Source organism: Strix aluco, chromosome 4 (genome assembly GCF_031877795.1).
Source record: "Strix aluco isolate bStrAlu1 chromosome 4, bStrAlu1.hap1, whole genome shotgun sequence".
Classification (NCBI taxonomy): Eukaryota; Metazoa; Chordata; class Aves; order Strigiformes; family Strigidae; genus Strix; species Strix aluco.
The window spans coordinates 13,338,830-13,366,788 of NC_133934.1; the positions used below are offsets into that span (position 1 = coordinate 13,338,830).

The 27,959-nt window shown below is 36.9% G+C and overlaps 1 protein-coding gene and 1 long non-coding RNA gene across 7 annotated transcripts in view; one reads left to right on the forward strand and one right to left on the reverse strand.

Annotated features, from left to right (window-relative positions):
- LOC141922611 (uncharacterized) overlaps positions 1 to 20,864 on the forward strand; it is a 39,540-nt gene extending 18,676 nt beyond the window's left edge. Inside the window, exon 3 of the long non-coding RNA XR_012623023.1 lies at positions 20,756 to 20,864. This is a non-coding gene — a long non-coding RNA (uncharacterized LOC141922611). The remainder of the gene's footprint in view (positions 1 to 20,755) is intronic.
- The window catches only part of KIAA0232 (KIAA0232 ortholog), a 67,636-nt gene that overhangs the window by 10,458 nt on the left and 29,219 nt on the right, over positions 1 to 27,959 (reverse strand). For all 6 annotated transcript variants that reach the window (XM_074822053.1, XM_074822056.1, XM_074822055.1 and 3 more), the window contains 4 exons: positions 21,319 to 21,456; positions 7,730 to 7,796; positions 6,262 to 6,343; positions 1,376 to 4,673 (listed from right to left, as the gene is read on the reverse strand). In XM_074822053.1, coding sequence (XP_074678154.1) covers positions 1,376 to 4,673; positions 6,262 to 6,343; positions 7,730 to 7,796; positions 21,319 to 21,456 — 3,585 coding nt within the window. The remainder of the gene's footprint in view (positions 1 to 1,375; positions 4,674 to 6,261; positions 6,344 to 7,729; positions 7,797 to 21,318; positions 21,457 to 27,959) is intronic.

The window sequence follows — 27,959 nt, forward strand, 5'->3', positions numbered from 1 at the left end:
ATCTCTGTTAACAAAGCAGCAGGAACCAAGATGTCTAGAAAGGGTCTGGAAAGGTCACAAATTTGATTCATGTGCAAGCAGCAGACATCAACTTACTGACACTGGGAAAAGAAGCTGCGATAGTAATTAAAGTAGGATAAAAGGAGAAACAATGGGGAAGAAGGAAAATAAGGAACTCTGATTTTGTTCAACAAAAAGGTTAGCTTTAGTTTTAGCAAGAGAAAGGTTAGCTTTCCCATACATGAATTAGCGTTTCAAACTTGTAATTAAGGAATATAAAATCGCGCAACACAAGCTGGGTGCAACTCTTCAGCTGAAAGTGAAAAAAATTCCCTCCTGACATAGATACAACTGTTGAGTATGTGAAAGAGCAAAAGAAAATGTAAGATGCAACTTGTAACTACCCAGACAATACCTCTGGGCTGGCCACACAATTAAATTATTTTGTTGGTCAAATATTTCTTCTCAAGAACAGAGTGAGCTCATAGCAAGAAAAACTTGGGTATTTCTGGCTGGAAAGGATTTTTGCTCTTGATCATTACTTAACCTAAGCCTACAATTACCTAAAAGAAAACTCTGAGCTTAACCCATAGTTACCGTTAGGCCTCCTTACAGTACTACTGATGGAAATTTTGCATCCATGTTTTATTTCTTTTTGTGTCTATGCTGACAAGAGAACATTTTAACTTCCAGACAATTAAGCCTTTCTACAAACCTTTCTTTGCTGAAGTTGACATCCAATAATTCAACTTCAGATTCTTCTACTTGGAAGTAACTATATTGAAAAGACACTTCAAAACTTCCTCTTCAAAATTTTAAAATAAGTTTGAATCAAAATCAGTAATATCTCATTACTCAAACTTTATGCACATTTTAACATATTATATGTAAATCAGGTAAGCCAAAAACCTAAGGTAAAGAGGTTTTAAAGTCACATGAGTGTACATATGCATATATTGCTAAAGGTATGCAAGATGACACCATAATGCCTGAAGACAGTTAATTTTTCACAGAATCACAGAATGATTGAGGTTCGAAGGGAACTCTGGAGCTCATCATGTCCAACTCCCCCTACTCAAGCTGGGCCACCTACAGGAGGCTGTCCAGGACCACATCCAGATGGCTTTTGACTATTTCCAAGGATGGAGGAGACTCTACAACCTTTCTGGGCAACCTGTGCCACTGCCAGGGCACTGGGCCACTAGGTCAGTAAAAAAGCTTTTTCTTAGGCTCAGATGGAACCTCCAGTGTTTCTGCAAAACTGTATTTTCTAGAGAGCTATACAATTACAAACATTTAAATTATACTATCACATGACAAATAGTTGGTTATCAGCTGCCAGCTACAAATTCTGTAATTTTATATATCCACATACCTCTTCAAGCTCTCCTGAAGAAACGGGATTATCCTCGTACGTGGGGAAATGGCACCCTGCTTTACAACTGCAAAACCTGCTAGTTTCCTCACGCGGTTCCACTATTCTGCAGTTTACTTTAGAGCTCTCCATCGCCCGCCCATCTAGAGATTCTTTCATACTGCATTCTAAACAGGGATCTTGGTTTCCTACTGGCAACATCCCAGCCGACTCTTCTTGGGAATCCAATGATGTTTGTGCACTCTTCTCCATTCCAGACTTTTTTAATCTGGGAAGGAATTTTCCAGATTCAAGCTCTGATTTTCCATAATAATGCCCTTCTTTTTCTGCATCTTCTTCCAGAGGTTTGAGATCTGCTTGTGGATCCTCAAATACATCTACTTGAGAAGGGACAGCAATACCTCCCTCATCTTTTTCTGACTCAAATTCTGACTCACTTCCACCACCTGGAGAAAGTTCAGATGCAGAAATTGGGCGAAAGTGAGTCCTTGGAGAAATCCGTATAGCCCTGTACTGCGTTCGATCAACACCACATATCCTGGGGTGTAAAACCTCACTGTCTGAATCAGAGCACAGAATTGATTTAGGTTTAAAACTAGGGCTGAAAGATGCAATTCCTTCTGGCTCAAAAGAACACTCTACATGAAGAACTTGTGAAAATGGATTGTTCAGGTCAAAGGAAGAGAATGAGTATTCAAGCCCTGGTTCTTCAACTTGAAAGTTACCACAAGCTCCCAGTAAGTCTTCATGGAAGATAAAAGAAAAACCCTTATTTAATCCGTTATCTCCACTCTTTGATTGCTCATTCTGTTCAAATGATACAAATGGCCTCCATAATTGCCTATGACCAGGGGCAAAGCTATTACCTGGAGTCATAAAAACATCTGTACCAGCTATTGTCACTACATCAGAAGCTGCACATTGTAATAAGCTCCCTTTTGAGTGACTAGGTGGCACCACTGCCCATTCTCCATCACTGTTAAATGTTTTGAGCTCCCCATACACACCACCAAGTATAAATGAGTTTTCTTTATCCTGGTTAACATCCCAAGGTTTTGATGGTGTAGTGTAGTCACCACCATCTACTTTTGATAGATCATTTGAGACAAAGGCTCTCTTCTCTAAGTTCTCCTTCTGACCTTCCCAAAGATGATACTCTGATCTCTGCACTGCTTTATTGGGCTCCTGGAGGGTTTCAACTTTTGCTTCTGTATCCAAACAGCAGCAATAGTTATTTACATCAGTTGAAAACAATTCATCTTCTATTCCTTCTATTTCTACCATTGCTGCAGAATTTCTGTCTGTCATATTTGTCCAAATATCTTTAATAACCCCTGAGCTGTAGCCATCTCCATGTGGACTGCTTTCACTACACCCTTGTGTAGTTTCATAGTCTTTACTTTCTGCTTTTTGTTCTAGCTGAATACCACAGACAGATTCTAGCTTAGATTTTTTTTTGAAAATCAAAGTGGGCATTTCTCCTAAAGTTCTAGCTTGTTGCTGGCAGGTTTCTTCTGGCAAAAAATCTAGAATTTCTTCATCTACATAACTCGAAGACACTCTAGGAACTACATAATTAATATCTTCTGCATTAAATTGCGTGGATTCTTCATATGGAATATTTAAAGTCTCATTGTCTGAACGTGTTTCTTCCGAGTGTGACCATGGACTACAGGTTCTTGTTGAAAGATTGGAACAGTGTTCATTTTCATCAAAGGCACTATTTTTGGTCCATATTAGCAATCTAGACTGTGTTTTCCCAAGAATATTAGCAGTGCTACTAGAATCTGCATTTTCATTTCCCAAGTTGAGTGTTTCAAAAGAAAATGGTAAAACAGAGTTACTGCATTGCACTTCAAACACTGAAAAACAAGAGTTTATACCAGACCCTTCATTAATATCTGAAAAGAGCTCTTGATTGCCAGCAAGCATGTGTGAGTTAAGCATTGTGCTGTCTAAGATGGGGGAGAATCTGATCGGAGAATCTCCTCCAAAACTTTCCCCATCTGCATCACCAGAACTAGAAGATGAACAGCACTCCCAAAATTGAGCTAAATTACTAAGGTCTTGCAAGAACCACCCTTCAGCACCAACAGAGCTGGTCGAATCTGTCCATATTGCACTTTCCCCTTGCAACTCCATTCCATCTAACACTATGCAACATTCTGCCTCAAAATCAGTTTTTTCTTTACTCTTTTGTCGAATCATATTTAAAATCCGACTCTCCCCTTGCATCTTATCTGAGGCACCAGGATCCAACATGGATTGATCAATATCCACTTCATAGAAGTGTGTTAGTTCTGAGAGATGAACATCATCTAAATATTTGTCGTCCTCTGGTTGAGAACATATTGAGGTCCCAGCGAGGTCAATATCCTCATTTAGAACTGCAGGCATTTCTACAAAGTGACCATCGATGAAAGTACCTGCTGCGAGGTATGTTTTATGAATATTATTGTTGCTAATACAAAGACCATGCACTGATTCAGACAACTCTTCTACAGCCTCTGATGTTACGCCACGTATATCTTCTCTGTTGCGGTATGTAGTCTCCAGCTTGCTTTTTCTGCTAAGAGGAACAAAGTACTCTGTAATCGGTTCAGTATACCACAAGGGTTCTTCTTTATATTCCTTCTCATTTCTGCTGTCTAAATACAAATCTTTTCCATCACTACCGCCAGCTTCTTTTCTTCCAATTTCTTTTAATGGCCTTTTACCTCTTTTGCACAGCTGTTTGATGGACCCGCTGCTACTGCTGCTACTGCTTCCGCTGTGGACTTTTCTATCGGCCTTTTCACCAGGTTTCACTGAAAGCCTGCTTTGCCCATTCCGCCCTTTTTTATTTCGAACCTCTCTTGTTTTGTGTCTTACTTTAATACATTTCATTGATGCCTTGTATTCACCTTGATTACCACTAGAACTTGAGCCAGCCTCACTGGATCCAGATGACCAGGAGCGAGGACGCATCTTTCCCTCAGACTTATGTCGGACTTGCTTTTTGTACAAAACGGGCTTTTCTTCAACAGTGTTGTTACTAAACTTGTTTTCTTTCTCATTTTTACTTTTCTTTTGCTGGGTTCTTTCCTGTACAGTGGCAGATACTTTATTACTTCTATCTTTAGTTACTTCACTTTCACTATTGCAGTCCTTTGGAGAAGATGTATCTGTGCTAGTTGGTGGAGCAGTGGATGAAGATGAGGAGCTAGAGTAAGAGCATACTTTGGATTTATTCCATACAGTCATAATTTCCTGCAGGCAAACTGGCTTTTCAGAAAGAGGAGGAAATGCTTCATAGTACCTAAAAGGAAAACAAAAAGGTGACATTGAGATCGTAGGACTTCAGACAGGCATTAAGATTAGAAATTATTACTAAAAACACATCAAAACAGTACCAATCTAACTGCCAAAAAATCTAGTTTGTTCTACATATGCACATTCACTCATTGCACTGGTTATTTGAATGATAACAAAAGGGGAGATTAAGATAAGCTTTAAAAGTGATTATATTAATATAGGTTTAAAAATATACTGCCAAGTAAAACAATCCCATTTTTAGGGACTACTAAACTTCACTGTAGACAGAAATTGTGGATGCTTAAAACAGTGGAAGGCTGACTCCAGATTGATTAGATAATGTAGCAATTCACTGCAGTCTTCTTAAACATGTTTGATTTAAAGTATAAATGAGGAAGTCCTGAATTCCAGTCAGTTCAGTCCCGAATTTTGTTTTTTTTAATACTCCTTTGTGAAATAAGACACTAGCTGTCAAGTTCTACATAGTTTCATCGTTCAGTTATTAAAAAAAAACTATTGCAAAACAAGATTAATTCTTGAATGGTTCAAGATGCTTAACTTTGTGCAACAGGGACAAAATTAAAATACAGTTTTCTGCAACATTTAAAGTAGTATATGTTTGACAGTAAAGACATTTATACTGAATCACAGATATTTCAATGAAAACGTATTAAAAAACATTCGGAAGTCAGTTACGTTAAATGCACATTAGCACAATCAGTTCCCTGAAGAAGTATCATCCATTTAGCGACACTTCTACTACACTGTTGCTACCAATTAAGAGATACAGTCTCTTTTTTTTACCATTCTCCAAGAGAATGATAAAACTCCTGGGTACTTCAGTAACACTGGACACAGGTACTTGGTAGCTAGTAGACCACTTTGGTTATAAAGAGTTTAAAGGTTATAAAAGAGTTTCAGTTTCCCATTTCTGCAACAGAAGACAAAGAATTCTGAACAAGATAGGACAAGGGGTAATGGTTTTAAAACTAAAAGAGGGTAGATTTAGACTAGACATAACAAAGAAATTTTTTTACAATGAGGGCGGGTGAAACACTGGAACGGGTTGCCCAGAGAGATGGTAGATGCCCCATCCCTGGAAACATTCAAGGCCAGGTTGGACGGGGCTCTGAGCAACCTGATCTAGTTAAAGATGTCCCTGCCCATGGCAGGGGGGTTGGACTAGATGAATGTTCAAGGTCCCTTCCAACCCAAACCATTCTATGAACCCAGGAAACTGATTCTGTCCCTGAAGGTCTAACATGTCAATTAATGCTGTTTTAAAGGCTTTTGGTCTTAAGGAAACTAAAATACAGTATGTTTTGAGTTCTGCATATAGTCAAAAGAAAGCAGTAAGGACTTTGCCAGAAATTAAACTAGCCCATGATACCAAATGCTCATTCTTATATATGTATGAGTAACAAAATAAGACAGCAGGTAAAAAATTTATTTCTTAATTTCCACAAAACTTCAGATTCCCCACAAAGTTAACTTCACTGTGTTAAAATACGGAAGTAAAAGGAGAAAAGACAAAAGCATCTTAGATAATAATAACAATAATAATAATAATAATAATAATTAAAAAAGCATACATTTCTACTTGATCCTTTGCTGTGGGAGATAAATCAGTCTCAGGAGACAAAGAGCCTTCTAACTTTTTGTGAATCTTCTCCTCTGTTTTGGAAGAAAATTCCAAATGCTTAACAGAAAAATTCAAAAAGCCAGTGAATTTAATAACAGTATTTAACAAAAAGCACCAGGATGTATAGCTGTAATAGTAGCAAATTTCCATAGAGCACTGTAAATAAGAGAACAATTTATAGTCTGATTATTATACATAAAGATTCAAGTTTTCCACAGTTGTCTTGTTAAGCCCTGCAAATTTCACCAAAGATGACTAGCTAGCAGCTGCATGCAACTTCATGGTTAGCAGTGCTCCCACTAGGAGACTTCCTATTGAATTTTTAGTTATTTCATATCCAAATCCTTCTCTCCTTCCTGCATTGCTACATATGAAAAAAGATTTTTTTTAAAAAATCAATTATTTAACTAAATATTCTTACGAATGGTTGCATCAAACTTCTCATGTGTATCACTAAAGGAAATACCCCTGCAGGAGTTGTTGTGCTTTGGGTGGATGTAAAGGCATATTTCCTGTGTGAGAGGTGGCTCTAAATATTTCTAATTCTTTATTTTAAAATCTGTAGAACACAAAAAAAATGCTGTGAGATACACATTAATTTTACTTTTTTTTTTGTTGTTGTTCAAAATAAATGGTCAGCATCACCTTGGCTCAGTAAGAAAATGTCACAGCATAACACTGAAATACTAAAAGCTGCCTAGTAATTACTGTTTAGAAACAGAAAAACGGAATGGTAACTGCTAAAATCATGCTCTGAGCAGGTAAATATCCCTTATTTATTGCTATTTATACTACATGATAAGCATATTAACTTTACTGTAAGTGTCAAAGGCTGCTGCTATGCACCTGAACAAACATTTATGTGCAATGAACTTTCACTGGAGACACCACAATCTTATATTACGCTCCCTGCTCTAAGTCTGACAACATGAAGTCCCCATTAGCATCCCCTAAAGCCCAGAAATTTTAGGCACACCTCTCTGTGATGGCTACTTGGATGCTTTTTACAGGAATAGTTAGCATATAACAATTTTAAGGCCAATCTACTCTTTGCAAGTATCAATACACAAAAGGAACAGAACCAAGCTTACTTTATTTTTTTTCTTTTGGTGGAGAGGGCAGATGCTGAATATGGAATATTGACTAAAAAAGCAGACATAGCTGGATATGAATAGTTACAGGTTTTCATGATGAAAACTTCATTTGTGAATGACTATTTCTTAGGTAAACAAAACATACTAGCACAGAATTGCTTAAACAACTATTTGAATGAAATTATTCAAACGTATTTTAAAATTGCATGGCCTATATTAAAAGCTACTTAATTAACAGCCTGTTCCCCACCTCCACGTCTCAGAATGTTACACAGTAGATAAATACAATATATGGCCTCAGAAGTTTAAAGATTTATTCCTCACCTTGCTTACTCTGAAGGTCTTTCAGTCTGGAGCAAAGCTCCTCCACTAACGTTTCAATCCCAGAGCTCTGCATAACAACAAAAGCACAGGGGGAAAAAGGAGAAAAAAAAGAAGAAAGAAAATATAACTTACTAAAACAAATATTCATTTTATAGAAAGACATCAATACTGTAAGCATATCTTAGCAGACATGTATTTTTCTTTTTGCATGGTAGCTACACATTAAAAAGCAACAAATACTACTATTAGGTATAAATCCATTCCTCTAAATACATTAGAGGTCAAAACGACTCCACAAAACACATAGATACACTCACACAGAGATTTCAAACTACAAGTTACATTGTTGCATTATTGTATATCCAAGGTTTTGCGAACCCTGTCACACATACTGCACTGTATCACTTAGGATTTAGCCAAGAGTCTCAGGATAAAAGTTCAAGAATCAACTGATCACTAAGATGCATTTAAAAAAGCTAAGCCTGACCCTTTTGGTTGCACAATTTATACCTGTGAGAAAGGGACTGTTAAAAGGATACAGAAACTCAGGAGTGAAGGTGAAAACATAGGAAGCATGAAAACATACAGGTATAGGTGGCAGAGATGGAGAGGAAGAGGAAACGCTTCCACAGTATCTTCATGCAAAACTTATCCCATAGTATTGCCAGTTTACAATGCTCAGTTTTTTCTTTTTAAATATTGTGTTGTTTGCTCAGGAGAGCAGAGGGAAAAATAAACACCTTACTCATCTTCTCTAGAATCCTCTATTTTCCTCCTTTATTTCTCCACATAAACCTTCCATACACTCAAGCTTCCTCTTAAATCCCATTTTTGTGTTATTCCCACATGCTTCTGCTTTTACTATCTGCCTAGACTTGCAAGCACCAGAACAGCAAAATACTGAAAAATAAACACACACACACGATACAATATACTACCAACTGTCCCACAGGAGAAAACCCCGTGCTATTCTAATGGAAAGTTGAATTCCAGCCAGTGAAATACTAAATACCAACCTACAGCCTGAAATGACCATTCCTGTTGGAAGGAAAACTACATGAGGTGGCTACTGCATAAATATTTGTGTTCTTAGTATTTCAATGCTCAGGGATCACGCTTGGAAATTACACTTTGTACTTTCCATAACTGCAAACAGAAGGCTGGAATCACAGTGAAACACAGCAACCCAAAACCAGTGAGGAGGCTGCAAGTCCCCTGCACATTTCCATACAGCTGGGAATGGTAACAAGGGAGAACTGGGCAGCTTCTTGTATCCTATGCAGTTTCCTCAATAACAACTCCGGCATCTTGTCCCCATCATGCTTGCAGATGCTGAGACTTACACAAACCTCCTACAAAATCATCTCACTTCTGAGTTTGACATGATCATGTGTGCACGTAGTCATGGAATACGCATTCTCTCCAAACGTAACGCAGATCAAATATCAAGTTACAGAAACGCATAAAAAACGAGTTTGATTTGCTGTGTCACCATGGTGGTATAAAGATTTTGTTTTTCCAAAATCTAAGAGTTTCTCCTCTCTGCTGATTATTGGCTAGAAATTGCTGAGAAATGTGACTATATGTTGCTAAAGCACAAGAAAAATTATGTAAAAGGGAATACTAATTTATACAGTGAAACTAGCTTGTTTAATTCTGTCAGAAACACACACTTGAAAAATCATATACTGAAGCAACGACTTATATGCTAACTTCTAAATTTTAATTATTTGCAGTCAAGTGAGAAAGCAATTTTCTATTCCTAACTGCATTGCTGCACTGAAGTGCTAAATATAAACCTTTATGCCACATACTTAACGGAGAATGACTTAGCAATATTAAACTTTAGAAGGCATCTTCTGTATCAGTAAATTTACCAACATGAATTGAATTGTTTAGAAAGAACCAAGCAGCACAGTAATATGCACAAACCTAAGTAGTTATAATAATCATCACTTTATGCCTATACCACTCCTGACTCCCCCCTCGTCCCCCCAAAAGGGCAACAGAGGAGGAGCTGGCCTTGTTTATGCCTAGCTCTCTGAACTGTCTAATCAAAAGGACACCTGTAGCAAATACTCAGATCTAAGGAATACGGATTCACTTCCTTAATCATAACATCACGTTAAAAAAAAAAAAAAAAACCAAACAACAAAATCAATCCCCAAAACCAGCAACAATATGCTCACCATTACACCGAAGAAGTGAAAACTTTTGGAATCAAACGCTTCATTTCCTCCTGTACCATGAAACTAATACTTGCATCAGCTGACATGCTCCACGCTGTCCTGCATAGCACACTGATGTAGCTAGCGGTAGCTTTTTAAAAAAAAAAAAAAAAAAAAAAAAAAAGGGGGGGGGGGGGACACGGGACGGGGACGGAGGGACAGGACGGGACATGAAGCCACTGTGCAGAATGCCAAGTCCCTAGAGACCACTTGCTCAACCTCTTACTGCAATATATAAAAACAAGCTGCAGACTTAATGTAACGAATGTCTCAGCAATTCTTTCGTATATGACAGTGTTGTTTTCTGACTGCAAGATTTAATTACTGTATTTTTTCATTGTTTAGGTTAATGCATTGTAGTTGCAGCAGCCTTGCTGTCAGAAGGTAAGATATTCCAGGCACTGGCTTGGTTCAATACAACACAATCAGTTAAACAAAATCAGGTGATCTGCCTGAACCGCTTTGCTTATGTTCATATTTAAAGACAGTCCCCAAATAATACAAATACTGGAGTACTTTAAGACCATTTTTCAACATGGAAGTCTTAGTGACTAATTACAATTGCTTTTGTAATTCCAGCAGGAAAGGCTTAAATCTCACGATTATCTCTAAGATTACTTAAACTACTGGCCCAGATTTCTACTAACCTTCTTCTCTCATTCAAATTACAAAGGGCAGCACGTCATTTTTTTAATTCATATTTTTCATTTTGCATAACAAAACTTCCTCCACACCAAACACATTCTATTCTGTTCTACTGTTTCCAACATATTTCTATTTCCTTCCCCTGCTTTAACTTACATCCAGTTCCATAAAAAGTTGTTCTTTTTGGCTTTTCATCAGCTGATTGAAGCAAGGGAAGGATTACATAAAGGACAGGTGTTACGTTACTGGCATAGGAGCGACCGCGCTAACAGATAAATTAAGCTTCTGAACTCAGTCAGCATGAACAAGAACAATCTGACTGCTGGAGTTACAGGACGCTAAGTCTTCCTTACTGACCAACATGACTCTACTCAGAGCCAAACTAATGTAGTTCTGCATAACAACAAATGAGAGGAATTTAAAAAAAACAAAGCTCACACACATTTTTATATATACAGCTATGTAAAAGTTTGTTGGTGTTTTGTTTGGGATTTTTGGGTGGGGTTTTTTCTTTAATACACTTGCACATATATATATAATGTCAAATCTTAAATCAAAGTTCTTTTTAACATGCTCTACTTTGGACGTACAGCAGTGAGAGATAACAAATGGTAACTCATTAGCTTAAAGCAACTCAACAGCTTTTCTAGGTACATTCACACCCCTATATAGCTGCAGAAAATGTTCCCAGAAGATATCAAATATGTAAATTTAGTTACTTCTGAAATATTTTTAGAAAGTTAAAATAGTCAGTTTAATTGTGAACCATGGAAACAAAATAGTATTATGTACACCATATCAAACTCTCTAAAAACTGTCGCCTATTTTAACAGTGGGCACTGGCTTCTATGTTCTGAGAGGTTTTAGTGAGAAGCTGTGAAACATCAGCTCCTCTCAGATTCTTGACAAATCACTTTAATCTTTGTTGACATTCATCTCTGCTAACAGGTTACTTCTGAATGTTGCAAACAAGCACTGGGCAGTCACCATCCAGGAGATTTAACAAGTCTTTCCTGAATTTGACCACAAATGTTCCTGCACCACTATTATGTCACATAGTTGTTCTATGGAACTGAGGATAGCATTGGTCAGCAAAACTTTTTGTTTTCACCAAGCTTTCACCCTTTTCCATCACCCAGTCATGTCTAGTTACGGCTCTCGTACTTCCATCCAGAAAAATGCAACACAAATGTATACTTTGTTCTGCAGATCTGTACATACGCAACAGGTAAAAAAAAAAAAAAAGGAAAACCAAGCTCTGATAGCCACTCTTTAGAATGAGATTTCCACATCTGATGTACCATAAACATACACAGAAACTGAAAAATTCCACTGATTAAAGGGGGGTTTCGGTTTGGGTTCGGTTTTTGGGGGTTTCTTATTTTTTTTTGCTTCTAGCCTAACATAAGTTAATAGCTTCCTCCAGAAGCTTTGAACTGTGTAGTGTAAAAATATTTACTAAATATAGCTTGTTACTTCACACCTGTAAGGTATGAGGAAAGTTCCTTGTTCCTCTTTAAGCTTTTTGCAAAGACAAAAGCATTAAACTTCATCTTACTTTAACAATTAAAATAATCACTCACTTGCTTTTAGGTTTTTGAGAGCTTTCTAGCTTACACTTTTAAAATAAATCCTCATTTCACTTTCCCAGACACACAGAACCATTAGGTTGGAAAGGACCTCTGGAGATCATCTAGTCCAAGCCCCTGCTGAAGCAGGATCAACTAGAGCAGAATATAGATGCTTCTTTCACAGAATACAAGTTCAAACAATCTAGAAATTAAAGTAAATCAATATATTCATGGATTCGAATCATTCTTTTAACGGGTCATGAGACTCTCCAGACAGAGATGGTACTCTGACTGTAGTGTACCAGGACTGTTTTCTTGGCATGTAGCCTGTCACCAAGAGCAGGATTAGGTAGCTGTTCTATATGAATCAGCTGCTAAGCCACATGAACTGAATAAGGCATAAAATGTGATTCATTGCAACCACACATCTATTTCTATATTTTGTAGGATGATGAGAGCTAGATAAAAGTCTAGGTTTTCATTTTCTAACATTCTGATACAGTATAATTCATCTGATTACAAGTACTCTCAAAAGAGGTGCTCAAAACTAAAAAAAATCCCTAACCCAAAGATCAGTACTGCATAAATAAATGAATAAATAAATAAATCCACCAAAACAGCAGCCCCGAGATCAGCACTATATAGATAAATGAATAAATAAATAAATCCACCAAAACAGCAGCCTCCCTGGGGTGCTCAATCCAGGTAGAGTTGAAAGGAATAAAACAAGGTTCCAGTTTGCATTATGGGATCTTCCTCCAGCATAGTAAGGTGGATGACACTAAGAAACATTTCATAGTATGTATTTGTTCAACAACTTTTTGATCCTTCAGTACTGAGAACACAATTAGATCTTTATTTTTCACTTGAATACATAAAGACACTGAACCAGTCAGAAAAACAAATTCTATTTATTAAGTTCTCTTCTGGGGCTCGTGAACACTCAATTCAACAGATGTGTGACCTTAGAACATCAAGTTTTCAAGCAGACAAACTGACAATATCACAAAAAAATTCAAGCAATCTCAAGCAATACAAGAGCAATCGCTCTCCAACAAGGAGATCAAAATACTTTCTTGCAAGTCTCTTAGCCCTGTCTTCTGTATTAAAACAGCATTAGGAAAGGTAAATCACATATCTAGGTACATGCTCAGATTTCAGAGCTGTAATTCACCACTTCACACTGCACGTTCTAAAACAGAGAGATATTAGCACATGTTATTTACTAATTCTAGATAAAAGAGGTCAACTACCAGCTCAAATTAACTTAAAATGAACACGCTATCCCTAAATGTAGGTTACTAGAGCAGCTAATCAGACTTCTGTTATTTAAAACTCTGTTCTTGTAGCTCTCTCCCATAGCAGACTACACTGAGATAAGTCATCCACCCAAGAAAGGTAACTCCTCTCTAGAAACTATTCTTCTTTATTATTATGTATTGCTTATGAACAAACATGCTGACTTCAAAGCCAGAGAAGACTTACTATCCTTGTAAGCAGTGCTGCTGTAAGATTTCACTTAATCACAGTACTTCGGCTTGCAGATGCTGGAATGTTCTTATTTATATTATCAGTGAAATGGGAGAAACTTTTTGAAGTGTGTTCCCACCAATTATGCAGAAGTTATTTTCTGCATCAAATGAAATGCAGAAAGGACACTTGAAATTTCCTCAGTAGGTACTCTGCCATACTCATTGAAGTTTGCTTGTGCGTATGATAAAAATTCATAATGGACCTCAAATCAAATTTTTGGTGAAAATTATTGTTCTACATTAAGGAAAATTATTATCTAATAACATTGTTCTGTGACGAAACACAATGCATTATTCAGGATAGCTCTGTAACCAACTTCTCTGGCATTTTCATGGCCATGCTTGTGTATCTGAAAGATTGTGCCACCTTCTCTAAGATGTGCATATGCAAACTTTCTTTCTGTCTCAGACTTATCAGAGAAGCTGCTGCCAAGAGAATTACCTTGCCCCATTTTGCTCCCATGCTCATTGGGAGTGCATGCAAGATGAAATAACTTTCAGTCATACTGAACACTTACTTTCAGCCTCCAAAACAAAATTGTCTATGAGAATAAATACAAGAAATACAAGATAAGTATTAATTTACTTTTGCTAGCTTGATGTAAAATGAGTAAAAAAATGCCCAAAAAAGTACTATGAAGCAACTTCTGTGTAGACTAAGCTCCCACAAAGAACTTCTCCAGTTCAATATATACTTTTTCTGTATCAGGAAAAACCATACAAAAATTGGAATAAATTAAACTTCTGTCAACTTCCATTAAACTTACTGTTATACTGATGGTAGCAGCTTCAGTAACCTGACAAACCAGGTACTATGAATATCTATTTAAATGCCAAAGTCATAAGGAAAAAAGAATTGATTTACTGTAAATATTTTATTCTGTGATGGTTACCTTGGCAAGACAAACTCACCTCAATTTTCTATATGGTATCTGAAGCTATAAAACACAGGCTAATACAGTTTGCAAAATTCGATACCACACAGTTTACTTAGTATGAGTGGAAAAAGGAAAAAACTTTAGAAGCCAATGGATTTGATAATACAGAGCCAATACAAATTCTCTTAAACCAATACAAATTAAATTATCATTAAAAAAACACAGACTTGTTGGAAATAATAAAACCCTATGCTCCCTTCTCACAAAAGAAGCTGAGTGACATCAGTCCTACCTTCATTTTAGTTTTCAAAACATACATCCTGTCTAAAATTCTTAGGTCCTGAAAAATTTCAAATTTGTTTCCTAAACATTGATGTACGTTCTGGAAACAGCTAGTATATCCCTTTCCAGAAGGCCAACTGGATACAACCCAGAAGAAAAGATAACATTCACTAGTTTTGGGCATTTTTTGGCATTTCCTGTAAAAAATCCTGAACAATCCTCCTCAGACACACAGACATGCTTACTACTGAGGCAGACAGGATATATGCCTCAAGAAGCATTACAGTAGTTTTGGAACCTTAACTTCATTTTTTTGTTTTAATAAATTTGGACTTTTCAACAGCAACTTCAGCATTTCATCTTTCTGATCTGTTAAGATGGCTTTTACACAGTGTGCTTCATTCTTGTGCTGTCCTTTACATTAACAGTATTCATCCTAGCACTTTGTTACCCTCCTTACACGGCTTTATGACTTTCACTTATTTTTAAAAAGAAGTTAAAAGAATATTGGGCACTTGGTTTGAGGGTTTGTTTTGGTTTGGTTTTTTACACATCTCTTGTTCATGTAACTTCTAGTTATATAAAGATGCGTAAGTTAAATCACTAAATCACTTAACAAACCACCTAATGTTTACCAGCTGATTCCCTAATACCCCAGCATAGTGGTCAGAGTCTATTACCAAATTAATATTGGTTTACATCAGAGAAGCAGAGAACAGCAGAAATAGATCAGTGATTAAAATGAATTTTAAATAATCTAGTTAACTTGGCATCCTACAGAGGAAGAAACGAAACATAGTCCTTGCGCTACAGGCTCCACAAGTCTTTTTGCCTCAGTTCTTGCACATCACTATTGCCAAGTGCAAAACAGATTATGCAATAGTGCCTTGGTCTAACAGGCACACAGATACCATCATCTCTGGAGACTACAATAGCTGGCCATCAATAAAAACATGCTCAGACATGGAATCATGACCAACTGATTAATTTGGCCTGATTAGGAGCCTAATTCTTCAAATGAGGTTTATGTATAACTGCATAGAAAGTTTGACAGTTCTGCACTTAAGAGTAAGAAAGATGACAAACGCTAAATTTGCAACAGAATCTTATTTCAGACACATCTCAAATTTGTTCTGAAAGCAAGGTACATTTGAGAATAAGATTACCATTTCAAATTTTTAACAACACTGTTCACTAGAGCCACACTTGTTCCTCTAAGTGCTCCCATACAATAACACAGCTATCAGAAGGGTCATATTCCCCCTCATAATTCAATGTAAGCAAAGCCAATGCTCCAAATAATAGCATGCCCACACCTGACTACATTTCAAAGAAATCACTGTTATGATGTTTCACCAATTGTTTCAGTGTTACCCCCAAGCAGTAAATTCTTAGAACAGTAGGATGGAAGGCACTGTTTGCTTTTGTCAAGTATCTTAGAGCAGTGCTCTTTCAAAATTCATTATGGAATCTATCAACCAAGACTAATTCTTACTTTAACGTGTTGTACACTGTTTCACATGGCAGTTAGCAGATTTTGAGAGCCTGGTTAGTTCAGAAATGGACCACATTGCCCCATTAGGACATTCCTTGAAAGATGAGGAGCATTAGACACTAGCACTGTCTCGGTATGTGCTGTGGAACAGCTTAGGTGAAGTGGCCGTCTACAGGCAGAGAAGGAAAGAGTCTGGGACATCTGGCTTCATCAGTGCAGAAAGTAAGATACATATGAAGTAGACTCCTTTGCTCATTCTTAAAATGTCCACATACAGTTCAGCAGAATAAAGATACACCGGTTGCTTTAACTGAAACTCTAGCACCATCTTGGGGTGGAATTCCACACGTAATACTACAAGTGTTCAGTGGATGAACTATATTATATAGGAACTGCAATAACACAGCTGAAAATCTGCTTACTCTATTGAGCAATGAAACTTTTAGCAGAAAACTACTCAAGTAAAAGTTAATTAAGCTTGAATTTATGATCAAATGGACAGGCAATACGAGTAATTTCAATATTATTACTAGAAAATATACCTACTGAAAAGCCTTACACATATCAGTCTTATCAAGTAACCTCTAGTTCCAATCTTGCTGAGACAGTATCCACCTTTCAAAAACACAAACACAGGTGAATTTCTAAACTCATACTTTTTTACTAAACTTCTGAGTCTCAAAAATACTGCTTTCTGTGTTGTTACTGACAAGTTTGATTATTCAAAACGAAAATAATTTACAGACTTTCAGAATTAGGAGGCTTAAAAAAAAGCATCATCACAGAAATTGCACATGAACAGACTGACCTTCTCAGTTTTAGGTGTACCAGACAGGAATTAAGAAAACAACAACAAAACTAACAAAAGAAAGTTTTAATGCTGACAGAAACAGCTGTTTTAACTTAAAATTTCAGGCAGTAATTTCAAAATAAAATTTATTTTCCTCAAAGGACTTTTACATAAATACTGCACAGTCTTAAACAGGTGGGGTTTTTACCCAACATTTCATTAGAATGGATACCCCTACTTTGCCAGTTAATGGCAAACCAACATTTTAAGATTTTTTCTACAATTCAGCAGGATAAGAATTAAGATAAAGTCTCTACTCAAGGTCAATATTAACAATTCTTCAGCATGTCTTTGAACTGCTATTTATACTCTATTCAAGTGTTTTCGAAAAAACTTCAGAACTGCAGTAAGAATAGCAATTGATTGCTACATTAAAGCACTTGTCTTAAAAGTTCTTCTCACCATCATTCTGTCTTCATTTTCTGGCAAGTTGCAACATACTTATCTTTTCTCTGCTTCTGACTGCATCAAGAGCATCTGCAGCCAAAGATTCATATGAATATAGACAATCTGAGACATCAAAATGCTTGTCACAAAAAACACTGCCCTCAAAACATACATACATTAACAATTTGCGTTCTTGTATATACCAGATAGTATCTGTCAAAATCAGACTTCCTCTCACAAAAGCACTTCGTCCACAACATGCTTTGCCACTGCAAGACACAGTTGACACACAGCAGTCACAAGACTGCAGCTTCTCTGACTTGTCACATTCCATAACTTAGGAAGCGTTTTAGAAACACCAAACTGTAGTCTTTTTGAAGTCAAACGTTGGTTTTCTCCACCATAAAACTGGAACTAGAATCTTGGATTTCTGTTTCAGACTAGTGTTTTACAACATTACTCTTTTTAATGAGACAAAAAAAACTAATTCAAACCAAATTAAACTACCAAATAAAGTAATCCCTAAGAATGAATACTATATAATGAAAATCCACAAAAGATAAGATTTCAAAATATTTATTTCACTCATTAAATGAAAGACTGACAAAACAGTGTTTACTGTTATCAAGTCAATTTTCACTTAATCTATTTTATGACTTCCTCTGCCCATCAAGCATCTTTTTGAAGTGATCACCCAATTTTAGGGCCTTTGATTACTGGTAGAGAGGGAGGAGATAGACTGTGCAATTTCTCAACACATTGCTGGTTTAACTAATAAAACATAAACATCACAATCATGGTACCTGAATCTCTGTCATTTCCTATAAGAGTTAGAAAAGTTATTATTAACCCTCAATACGTTTTCATCCTCTGCACATTTTTCCCCCTAAAATAGATCAGGCTGCAAAATCCTAAAGTCTTCATTTAATCGTCTCCCTATTTTTTTCTTTTGTTTGTGTGTGTATACACACACGTGTGTGCATATACTCTCTCTACAGACACACACAGGGTAAACATTCTAACCATTTCACTTAAATACAGTTTTATTTAAATACATTAAGACTTCTTTCAATTATTCCCAATAATGGGGCTACCTCAACCTTGCCTGCTTTGCTCCAATGATAAGGTGGAAAGTAGGGGTTAGGCTGGAAGAGCAAGTGTTCCATATATGTGTGAGGATATTGGTATTTCTGTATCCACCTACTTTGAAAAAAGGATCACAGAAAGACAGCAAAACTATAAGCAAGCTCCAGAACTGCCCACATGGACTACTGCCAGACCCACTGCAAGAAGAAAAAAACCTGTGAGAACAAAGCTGCTAGTTGACATATTTATGAAGATCCTAATGAACACATCTACCTATTTGACCAAAAAAAAATCTCTACAGGTAAACATTTTCAGATGATTCAGAAAGCAATTTTAAAAAATTCAAGTGGCATTGGAAAAAAAGTATTTATTTGTATCTCAACAGTTTTTATAAGTGCTCCTCACTCACACACCACTAATCAATTTTGGCTACAGTTGACAGAGTATTTTTGTCTTTTTGTAGAGATGAAATCATGAACATTGCATGGAGCAGCTTGAATGCCTTAGCAGAAATAGTATTTTAACATTATGTTTCACAGTCCAAAAACTAATGATTATTCCCATCAGATCAGCTCATAAACATAAGTGCAGAAACCAGCCAACATAAGAAATGTATTTGAAAAGAAGAAAGAAAACATACCTTACAAGTAACTTTAAAATATCACTAGCATCAAAGTAGGATCACCCTTCCCCCCCAAAACTCCAGGGTAAAAAAAAAAAAAATTAAAAAAAAAAAAATCTGTGTTTCTCTCTTATGCAATACCCATGGTAAACTACCTACAGAACAGCTTTATGTCACAACTTTTTTTTTTTAAAGGTTCCACCCTGTATTTGAAAATACATTAAAAAAATTATGTCCTACAACTTCATTAAGGACAACAAATGTGCAAGCTTAGTTGTCTGAGCATGCAACAGAAGTCAAAATAGCCCTGAAATAACACAAGTCTACAGGTTGTAGATTATAGGTTAATGTTGAAGAATAAAAATCTGACGTGGCAGGAATCAAAGTAGGAAGTTACTTGTTTAACCTTTCAGATCACACATATTTTTATTCTTTCAAAACTCTAGTTAAAGGGTTTTTTCCCTTCTGTTTTAGATTATATGAACTTTCAAGTGTTGGCAGACCAGGGATTATTACTAAATTGACCTCCTTCCTTTTTCTTTTCAACTAGATTTCTCTACATAATATAAATTTAGCTCTAAGTGATGCTCTTTGATTTTCAGCTATGTGAAGATGCATAAAGAGAGGAATTTCATCAGTATTCCTGTGGTCTATGTATAAGACTACTACTTCTTCTTGTCCATAAAATGAGTATACAAAGATTGTCATGTCCTCAAGAAAGACATTACTTCTTGCAATTATTCCTTCATATTTGCTTCATATTTAAATTAACTTTTAGGGTAGTCAGAGTGCCAGCCTCAATATTCTGTAACTATGAGAGCAAAGCAAATTACGAACAAAATTATATTTTGCATCACTTTGTTAGGATAATAAGTAATGGGAAAACGGTAATTCAGAAATCTCCCAATTAGTCAATTAGCACTTTAGTAACTGAACAAATGCTCAAGTAGCTTCATGAATGGTAAACCAGTATAGGAAGGCAATGCTGCTAAAGGTGGTGGTGGGACCACATAGATCAACCCCACTTCCTTCATTATTCTTGGCCACATACCTTCCTCACTCTTGCTGGCACAAGTGTCTGTGCTACAAATCTGACCAGGAAACCTCTCTGGGTTAACATTTCCTCCACCCCAGTCAGGTTAATCTCAGGAAACTGATTCACTTTCCCAATCCTGTTCTCCACACAACCACACAAATGCTTGTGCAAGCACAAACTGTGACTAGGAAGCTGTATGGAGCAATAACGCAACCAGGCTGCATAAGCAGCGTAGAGTTTCTTCTTGCAGTAGTGACAGATCAGAGTATTTGTAGTTCTGTAAACTAAAAGATAGACTTTCTCATTTCTGCTGGCTGAAAAAATCTCCCTGAAGAGCTTTCACTGACCTGTGCTACAGATTATTTTTTCTTTTTAAACATTTGCTTTAATAGTCTTTCTCCATTCTTCCTTTAGCTACATCGTATCTGCTGCCTCTGGTATCTTCCTTCAACCTGTTGACTTCACCTCTCCTCACCTTCTCCAGTCAGTGCACTTCAACTCCAACTCCACTCAGTGATGTAATCTAGAAAGTGAACATTTGCTACTATACATTGCATTTTATTCAGCAATTCTGGATTACACATACAGCACACACAAAGCAAGATGGCTTTCCGCCCAAATATTCCATTCCTTGCTGCTTGCACACCACACAAAGTAAATACAGAATTTTAAGAAATACCTTTATGCAAAGCTTTGTGGTAATTTCAACACAAACTGGTGCATTGCAACTGTCCCTGACAAGAATAGGTGAGGGCTTACAGAAAGGAAAGCATGATAGTACAGAATCTTTTGTGAAATCCTCCTGCCATACACAGATTTCATAATTTCCTAAAGAAAAATAAAGAACTCTCAGAGAACTCTGGTCGAACTTGCATTTTAAGAAGCCACAAATTAAAAGATAAACATCACAAGCTAAATATATTTAACACAAAGAAGGGCATAAAGTCTTAAGAATCTATTAAATAGTCCAAACTTACTTCATCAGAAGCAGAGCGAAGACACTGGACAGCAGCCTGTTTTTTCATTTCCTCTAGTGTTAGATCAGAGCACTTTTTCTTACTCTTTCCCCATTTCTTGTAAGCTCCCTTTTCCCAGCCCAGGAAGATGTCATTCTCCTAAAATCAAAATAAAGAAATTACATTATTTAAAATACATTAATATTCCAGTACTATAGCAGAACAGGACTACAAATAACATACTGTTCAAAATAAAACCAACCTCATCCTATCTACTAAAAACTACTTTTTGCCAAATGAAAGACTAGTTTGATTACAGAAAACTTGCGCTCACTATTCAGAATAGCACATATATTTTTTCACAGGACGGAGGCTACTCACACTTCACTGCAATATTTTCCAATTGCAAAGCATATCCATAAAGTTCATTTTATGGCCAACTTAAGGTTGAGTGTGTTACTGTAATTTACACAAAATATGTTAGAGATTTTCACTGATCTCTGAAATAATAAGGATGAAAAGCAAGTAGTCCAGAGTTAGGATCAAACTTAAGAGAAAGCTAAACAAACCAAAAGAAGAAAATGCAATGATAGATCCCAAAGCCTCACAGTCTCACAATGAACATGATTATGACTAGAGATAGCAGTGCCTATCTTAAAATGAAACTGAATTTATTTCAGAAGAAAATTAAACACTGGGAGGGAGGGACGGGAGGGACAGGGGCACGCGGGGTTGGGTTCCCATACATATAAGAACAATAAAATCAAAGAACAACGTTCCTGTATTATGTGTAATGATCTGAAGACATGTAAGCCTCTGTTTGATATCACTTTACAGAATTTACAAAATTTATTATCAGATTTGATGATAATGAATCACATGATGCTTTTCAACATACCTGTTTCAACCTTTTCAACATATCCATCACCACTTCTAATGAAATCCAGGCTAAGCCCTACAGTCATTTAAAACAAATCGCAGTTCCTCATGGCTTCAAAATGAAGTAAAAACAAGTTGTCAGTGAAACTAGTTGTGTCTGTGCAATCAAAGAATAAGATGGGAAAAAAAGGGGGTGGAGAGGGACCAATCATCTCCAGAAGTAGGCACTGAAATGGCTGCTGTCCATGGTTTTACATGACTGAGTCCTTCAGGAAAGAGTAGAGCAATTTATTGGACTTATTTCTTAAAGTCTTATTTGATCACCAAAACTGAAGAAATGGATTTAGTTCTGAACAAACAAAAGGCTACCAGTCACTCTGTTTTTCCTTATACTTGTGCAAGATGCCAGTGATTCACTTAGAACAAGAAATTTGAACAGGCTACTGTTCTGTTATTAGAAGGTCTAACAGAAAGAAATAATAGGGGAAAAAAAGAAAATAATATCAGAAAATAGGTTCAATAGACTGTGCACATATACATTCCATTTTTAAAAAATAAGTTCATCAGTCTTTTCCAAAATTGTAGTTTATATATTTCTTTATATACAATGAGTCTGTACAGCACTCCAACTCCTCCCAAAATTCACATGAAAGTATACAAACTGTTGAGACCCAGGCACACCAGCAAATGTGCCCTGGGTTAACCTAATTTATTCTGCTTTTAGGTGAAAAGTTGTTTAAGGCAACATCTACACTAGGAAAACGTCACCAATATGTTAAAGTACTTTGTTTTATCTATACCAACAAAGCTTTCCTTTGTACTGGTACATTAAAGCTAACCTCTGCAAAAGCAGCTTTACTAGCCATACATGCTTGCAGTCAGCAGAGCAGTAAGAACCTTCATGCTTACAGAAATTTATAAAGCTCTTTGCTCAGTTCTCCACAGACATAATCTGAAAGATAATCTAATACTTGTCTACAAAACTTTGATACTTTTCAATTTTTAAAAATTTAATCCTTGCAACAAATACCCAGTTTTTTAAACGGGGGTAGGGAGGCTAAGTGGAATTCTCTCTCAGGCCCACACCCCAGAGCTGCATGTATCACAGTCTCACCCCTCCTTCCACAGTAAGCATATTGTTTGTGCACTCTGGAAACAACTCATCATGTAGGATGCAGCAACTGAGGACAGAGCTCCAGTAGAATCCTCTCCTTTCTACCTCTTTATACAATATACAGAAAATTTGTTTCTGAACATATGGTTTTCAGTCACACCTGGCTGCCAGGGCTTCACACCGCCATTTTAGGTTTTATAGGAAAAAGCCTGTTGAAAACTTGGAGGTTTGAAATTTTTTTCCTGGACCAACTTGCTGGTTTTTTAGCCTCATATTTTATAAGATTAGCAAACACCATGGATTACAGCTATTCCACACAAAATTTTGAAACTTTAAAACCCTCATGTAAACTACAATATTTATCAGCACTATGTATGTAGTTGATATAGCCTAAATTTATTGATGACCTTGCACTTTCTTCATACAAATCAAACACCACACCCATAAAACACTGCAGAACAGGGAAGAAAAATCCTTACACATAATTCTTGCGTTATAATCTATCAGAACCACTCTAAATCAATTTTTAAAAAAGAAAGAAAAAAATCATTACAATAGAATGGCTAAAGACAATGTTATATACCCAAAGAGTGAGGTTGTAGAACTTGAGGTGTGACACAGAAACCATGTGGAATTCTGTTTTTATGACAACTAAATTGATTTAAAAAAAAAAAAAAAAAAAAAAAAAAAATAGACAATCCTGTAGTTTCAAATGGTTTAAATTAATCTCTTGCTTTTTCCCCCTGCTTTTTTTTTTGTCTTTGTATCCGGTGGTCAGGAGCCCATTAGTAGGTTTACTCCTTCGACTGGAAAATATTAAGTCCATGACAAACAGGAAAGAAAACAGTTCAACAAAACATTCTGTATGCATGAAGGCAAGTAAACTAGTTACTTCACATGGAAAGAATCACTAAGGACTTCTGTACTCTTCAGCTACTAGATGCCTTTGTCTACCTTTGTTTCCTAACAGAACTAGAGATTATATGATAATGCTCATTTTAATGCAAGAGCTCTACCATAACTTTGAATTTTCACAATTCTATTTAGTGGTCACTGAATATTTCATGAAAGCAACGCCACCCCAAACTTATAGATCTAAAAAGCATGCATACACACAGAATTAAAACTGAGATTTGGCTCACAAGATTCTATTTAAAACACACTACCACTACTTAAATTTTTATATTGATATTAAATAAATATCAACAGCAAGCTGAGGCCATCTGGATAGCGAAAAAAATTCAAGTTTGAATGTCTCAACTGCTATTTAAACATCTATTCTTCAGAGTCCTACTGTACCTACCTACTAAGTAACTAGATAATTCTATATTAAGAGATTTTTAATTGTAAAGTCACTGAAAGCACGAAGTTTCATGACGACTGAGCTGGGTTTGTGTGTGTGGTGGGGTTTTGGTAGCGAGGAAGGGGGGCTACAGCAGTGGCCCCCTGTAAGAAGCTTCTCAAAGCTCCCTGGCTCCCAGTCAGACCCACCCCTGGCCAAAGCCAAACCAATTAGTGATGGTGGCTGCACCTCTGCAGTAACGTATGTAAGAAGGGGAATCTGGTAGGAGGAGTTGGAGTTGTGAGGAGCAGTTGTGAAGGAAACACCTCTGCAAACACCGAGGTCAGTGGGAGAAAGGAGGAGGAGGGGGGGAGGTACACTGGAGCAGAGACCCCCCCTGCAGCCTGTGGTGAGAGGGCAGGCTGTGCCCCTGCAGCCCATGGAGGCCACCGGTGGAGCAGATGCCCCCCTGCAGCCTGTGGAAGACCCCACGCTGGAGCAGGTGGCTGTGCCTGAAGAAGGCCGGGACTCTGAGGGAAGCTCATGCTGGAGCAGTTCAGCACTGGGAGGACTGCAACATGCAGGAGGGACCCATGCTGGAGCAGCCTCAGAAGAGTTTGCAGCCCATGGGAATGAGTCATGTCAGAGAAAGTTCGTGGAGGACTGTCTCCCTTGAGAAGGACCCCACGCTGGAGCACAAGGAGTCCTCCCCCTGAGGATGAAGGAGCATGAGACTGACTGCAACCCCCCACCCACTGCACCACTGGTGGGGAGGAGGTAGAGAAATCGGGAGCAAAAGTGAGCCGGGAAGAAGGGAGGGGTGGGGGGGAAATGTTTTTAAGAGGTGGTTATACTTCTCACTGTCCTACTCCATTAAGTGGTGGTGGTGTTAGTGTTTGAATTAAACTGATGTTCTTTTTCTTCCCCTAAGGAGTCTGTCTTTTGCCCATGACCATAATGGGCAAGTCATCCCTCCCTGTCCTTATCTTGATTCCTGAGCCTTTTGCTTTATCTTCACCTTCCATCTCTGAGAGAGAAGGGGTGAGCAAGTGGCTGCCTGGTACTCAGTTTCTCTCTGGGCTCAAACCATAACACAAGAATAACTTAAGAATCATAAATGTGGATAAAAAAAAGTTGGTGAAGTATCTGTATTCTTTATGCTAATGCTACCTCAAGAAATCCTGGAGTGCATAATTCAATCCTAAATTCATATACAGGTACAAATTTTATAAAGAGATTTCTAAACTGTTTCTCCTGCTCAACTACACAAAAGCAGCAATTCCACCACTTCCCTTCCCACTACCAAGATATTGGAGAATCAAAAGAAAAGCAAGTTTGGTAGTGGTTTTTCTTACCTTAATTTATTAGAAAGGTAGCAGAGAAGTATATACTGTGAGTAGGAGAACAAACATGACACCTTGTGATAACACTGAAAATAGTTTTGAAGCTCATAGTCTACATAAACAGCAAATCAATGTTAAAACATACTTCAAGAATCTTGCAGGAACGACCCATATTTCTTAAAAGCTGAAGTCAAGTGTACTGATGCAGAAACTAGATGACTCAAGGTCCCACTTTCTATTCAGGTAAGTAAACAGGCTTAAATTTTGCCTTATCAGCAGAACACACAGGAAAGTAATCAGATTTAATAACCTGATCAACAAACTCCCCAAATGGGGAAATCAAATCAGCAGAAAAACATGTTTTAAAAAGATCAGATTTTTTTTTCTTAAAGTAAGTTCAGGGAAACTGATTCCCTAAGACTGTCCCTGTATAAATGCACTACAGATTGAATTAGATACACACTAAGATGATGAAAAAATATAATGTATATCAAGTTTTCAGATAATGTATTGAACAGTCTTAATTATCTAATTAACTATGTGGCCAACATTTCTATTTCAAATTATACATGAGAGACTTTAGGGCAAGAATTTCCATTCTCTTAGAGGAGAGAATAAAATACTGAGTTAAAAAAAATTCTGAATCGGAGAATTTTGAAGAACTCCTCTTCTTTGAGCATTTTAATTTCAGCACAAACCAGTCACTACTCAAGCATATTACCAGCTTTGCATTTCTTGCTCTCATAGAAGTTATTGCTGGCCTGACAAAATGTGCTGCTTCAACAAGCAAGTTCTAGTACAAAAAAAAAAAAAAAAAAGCATTCAATATCATAATTTCTCAAATAAAAAATAATCACACACACAGTCTCTCCCTTTAAGAATTCAACTCAAGGAGTAACCTAAACATCCAGACAAGATCATCTAATGTGAAAAAATAATTTCCCAAATTGTTAAGGTATACAGGCAGAGTCCTGCAAGATTGTTGAGTAACATATGTGCACAATTTTTCCTTCTTATAATTCTCAGCCAACAGATTAAGAGGTATCTCCAAGGAAGTGTGAAAAAAAAAAATATAGTTTTTTTAAAAGGGGTAAACATTTGCCAAAGACTCAGTGGAACAGTTCATTGGTATTTTTGCCATAAGCAGTTTGGAGTTGTATGTCTACTGAATGACTGGCCAGTTCCTGTCCAGTGCAGTACATAAAGATTAAGTTTTGTCTGCTTGTTCCAAACTGGGACATTAGTCTGCAAACTCCTCTAACAAGCTGAGGGATAAACCCTTCTTACAAAACTTTTATAAAGATGCTCAAATAAAATTAAAATAGATCATCAAACTACTGGACAGGCCAAAGGGAAACACAGAATGAATGCTCACATGAACACAGTAAGTGATCAGTGCCTATGTCATCACTCCTTAGAAAGAAGCTCAAAACCAGGAAAAGACAGACCACCCAAACCAACTGCTATACTGTGGTCATGGATTGTACAAGACACCACAAACCCCAAAATGTTCAGATAGAACTACAGATTTGCAGATCTTTACTCTGCCGAGACAAAACAGTCTCAGCTCAAGCCAGCAGCATTCCCCAAAGGCATTCACATTCTCTCTCTCCACAAACACAGGCAACATAATTCCTGAACATCAACACCCAGTCCACAAAATTTCCCTGCTAAAGTCTATCATCATTATATCTTAAATTAGTGACAACTACCAAGGTTTGTAGTGAATAAACAAAAACAAAGACTATATAATCTGACATAACAAAACCCCAGGTAGTCCAGCAGTCCTGGTCTCTTCTTGCAACAACAGTTTTTACAGCATTGGTGTTTAATTAAATGCAATGCTCGTGTACAGGTGTGAACCATTGCGCACTGCAAGAAAGCTTCTCCAAAAATTATTTAAAGAACTCCAAAAATCAATTCTTGAGATGTTTGGATAGGCAAGCAATGGAAGAAAACAGCCATAAATTATATGCAAAATGGAGTAAGTCCTCACTACCTCTAGAAGGATCTCATAATGGAGAATTTGGAGAAAACTGCAACA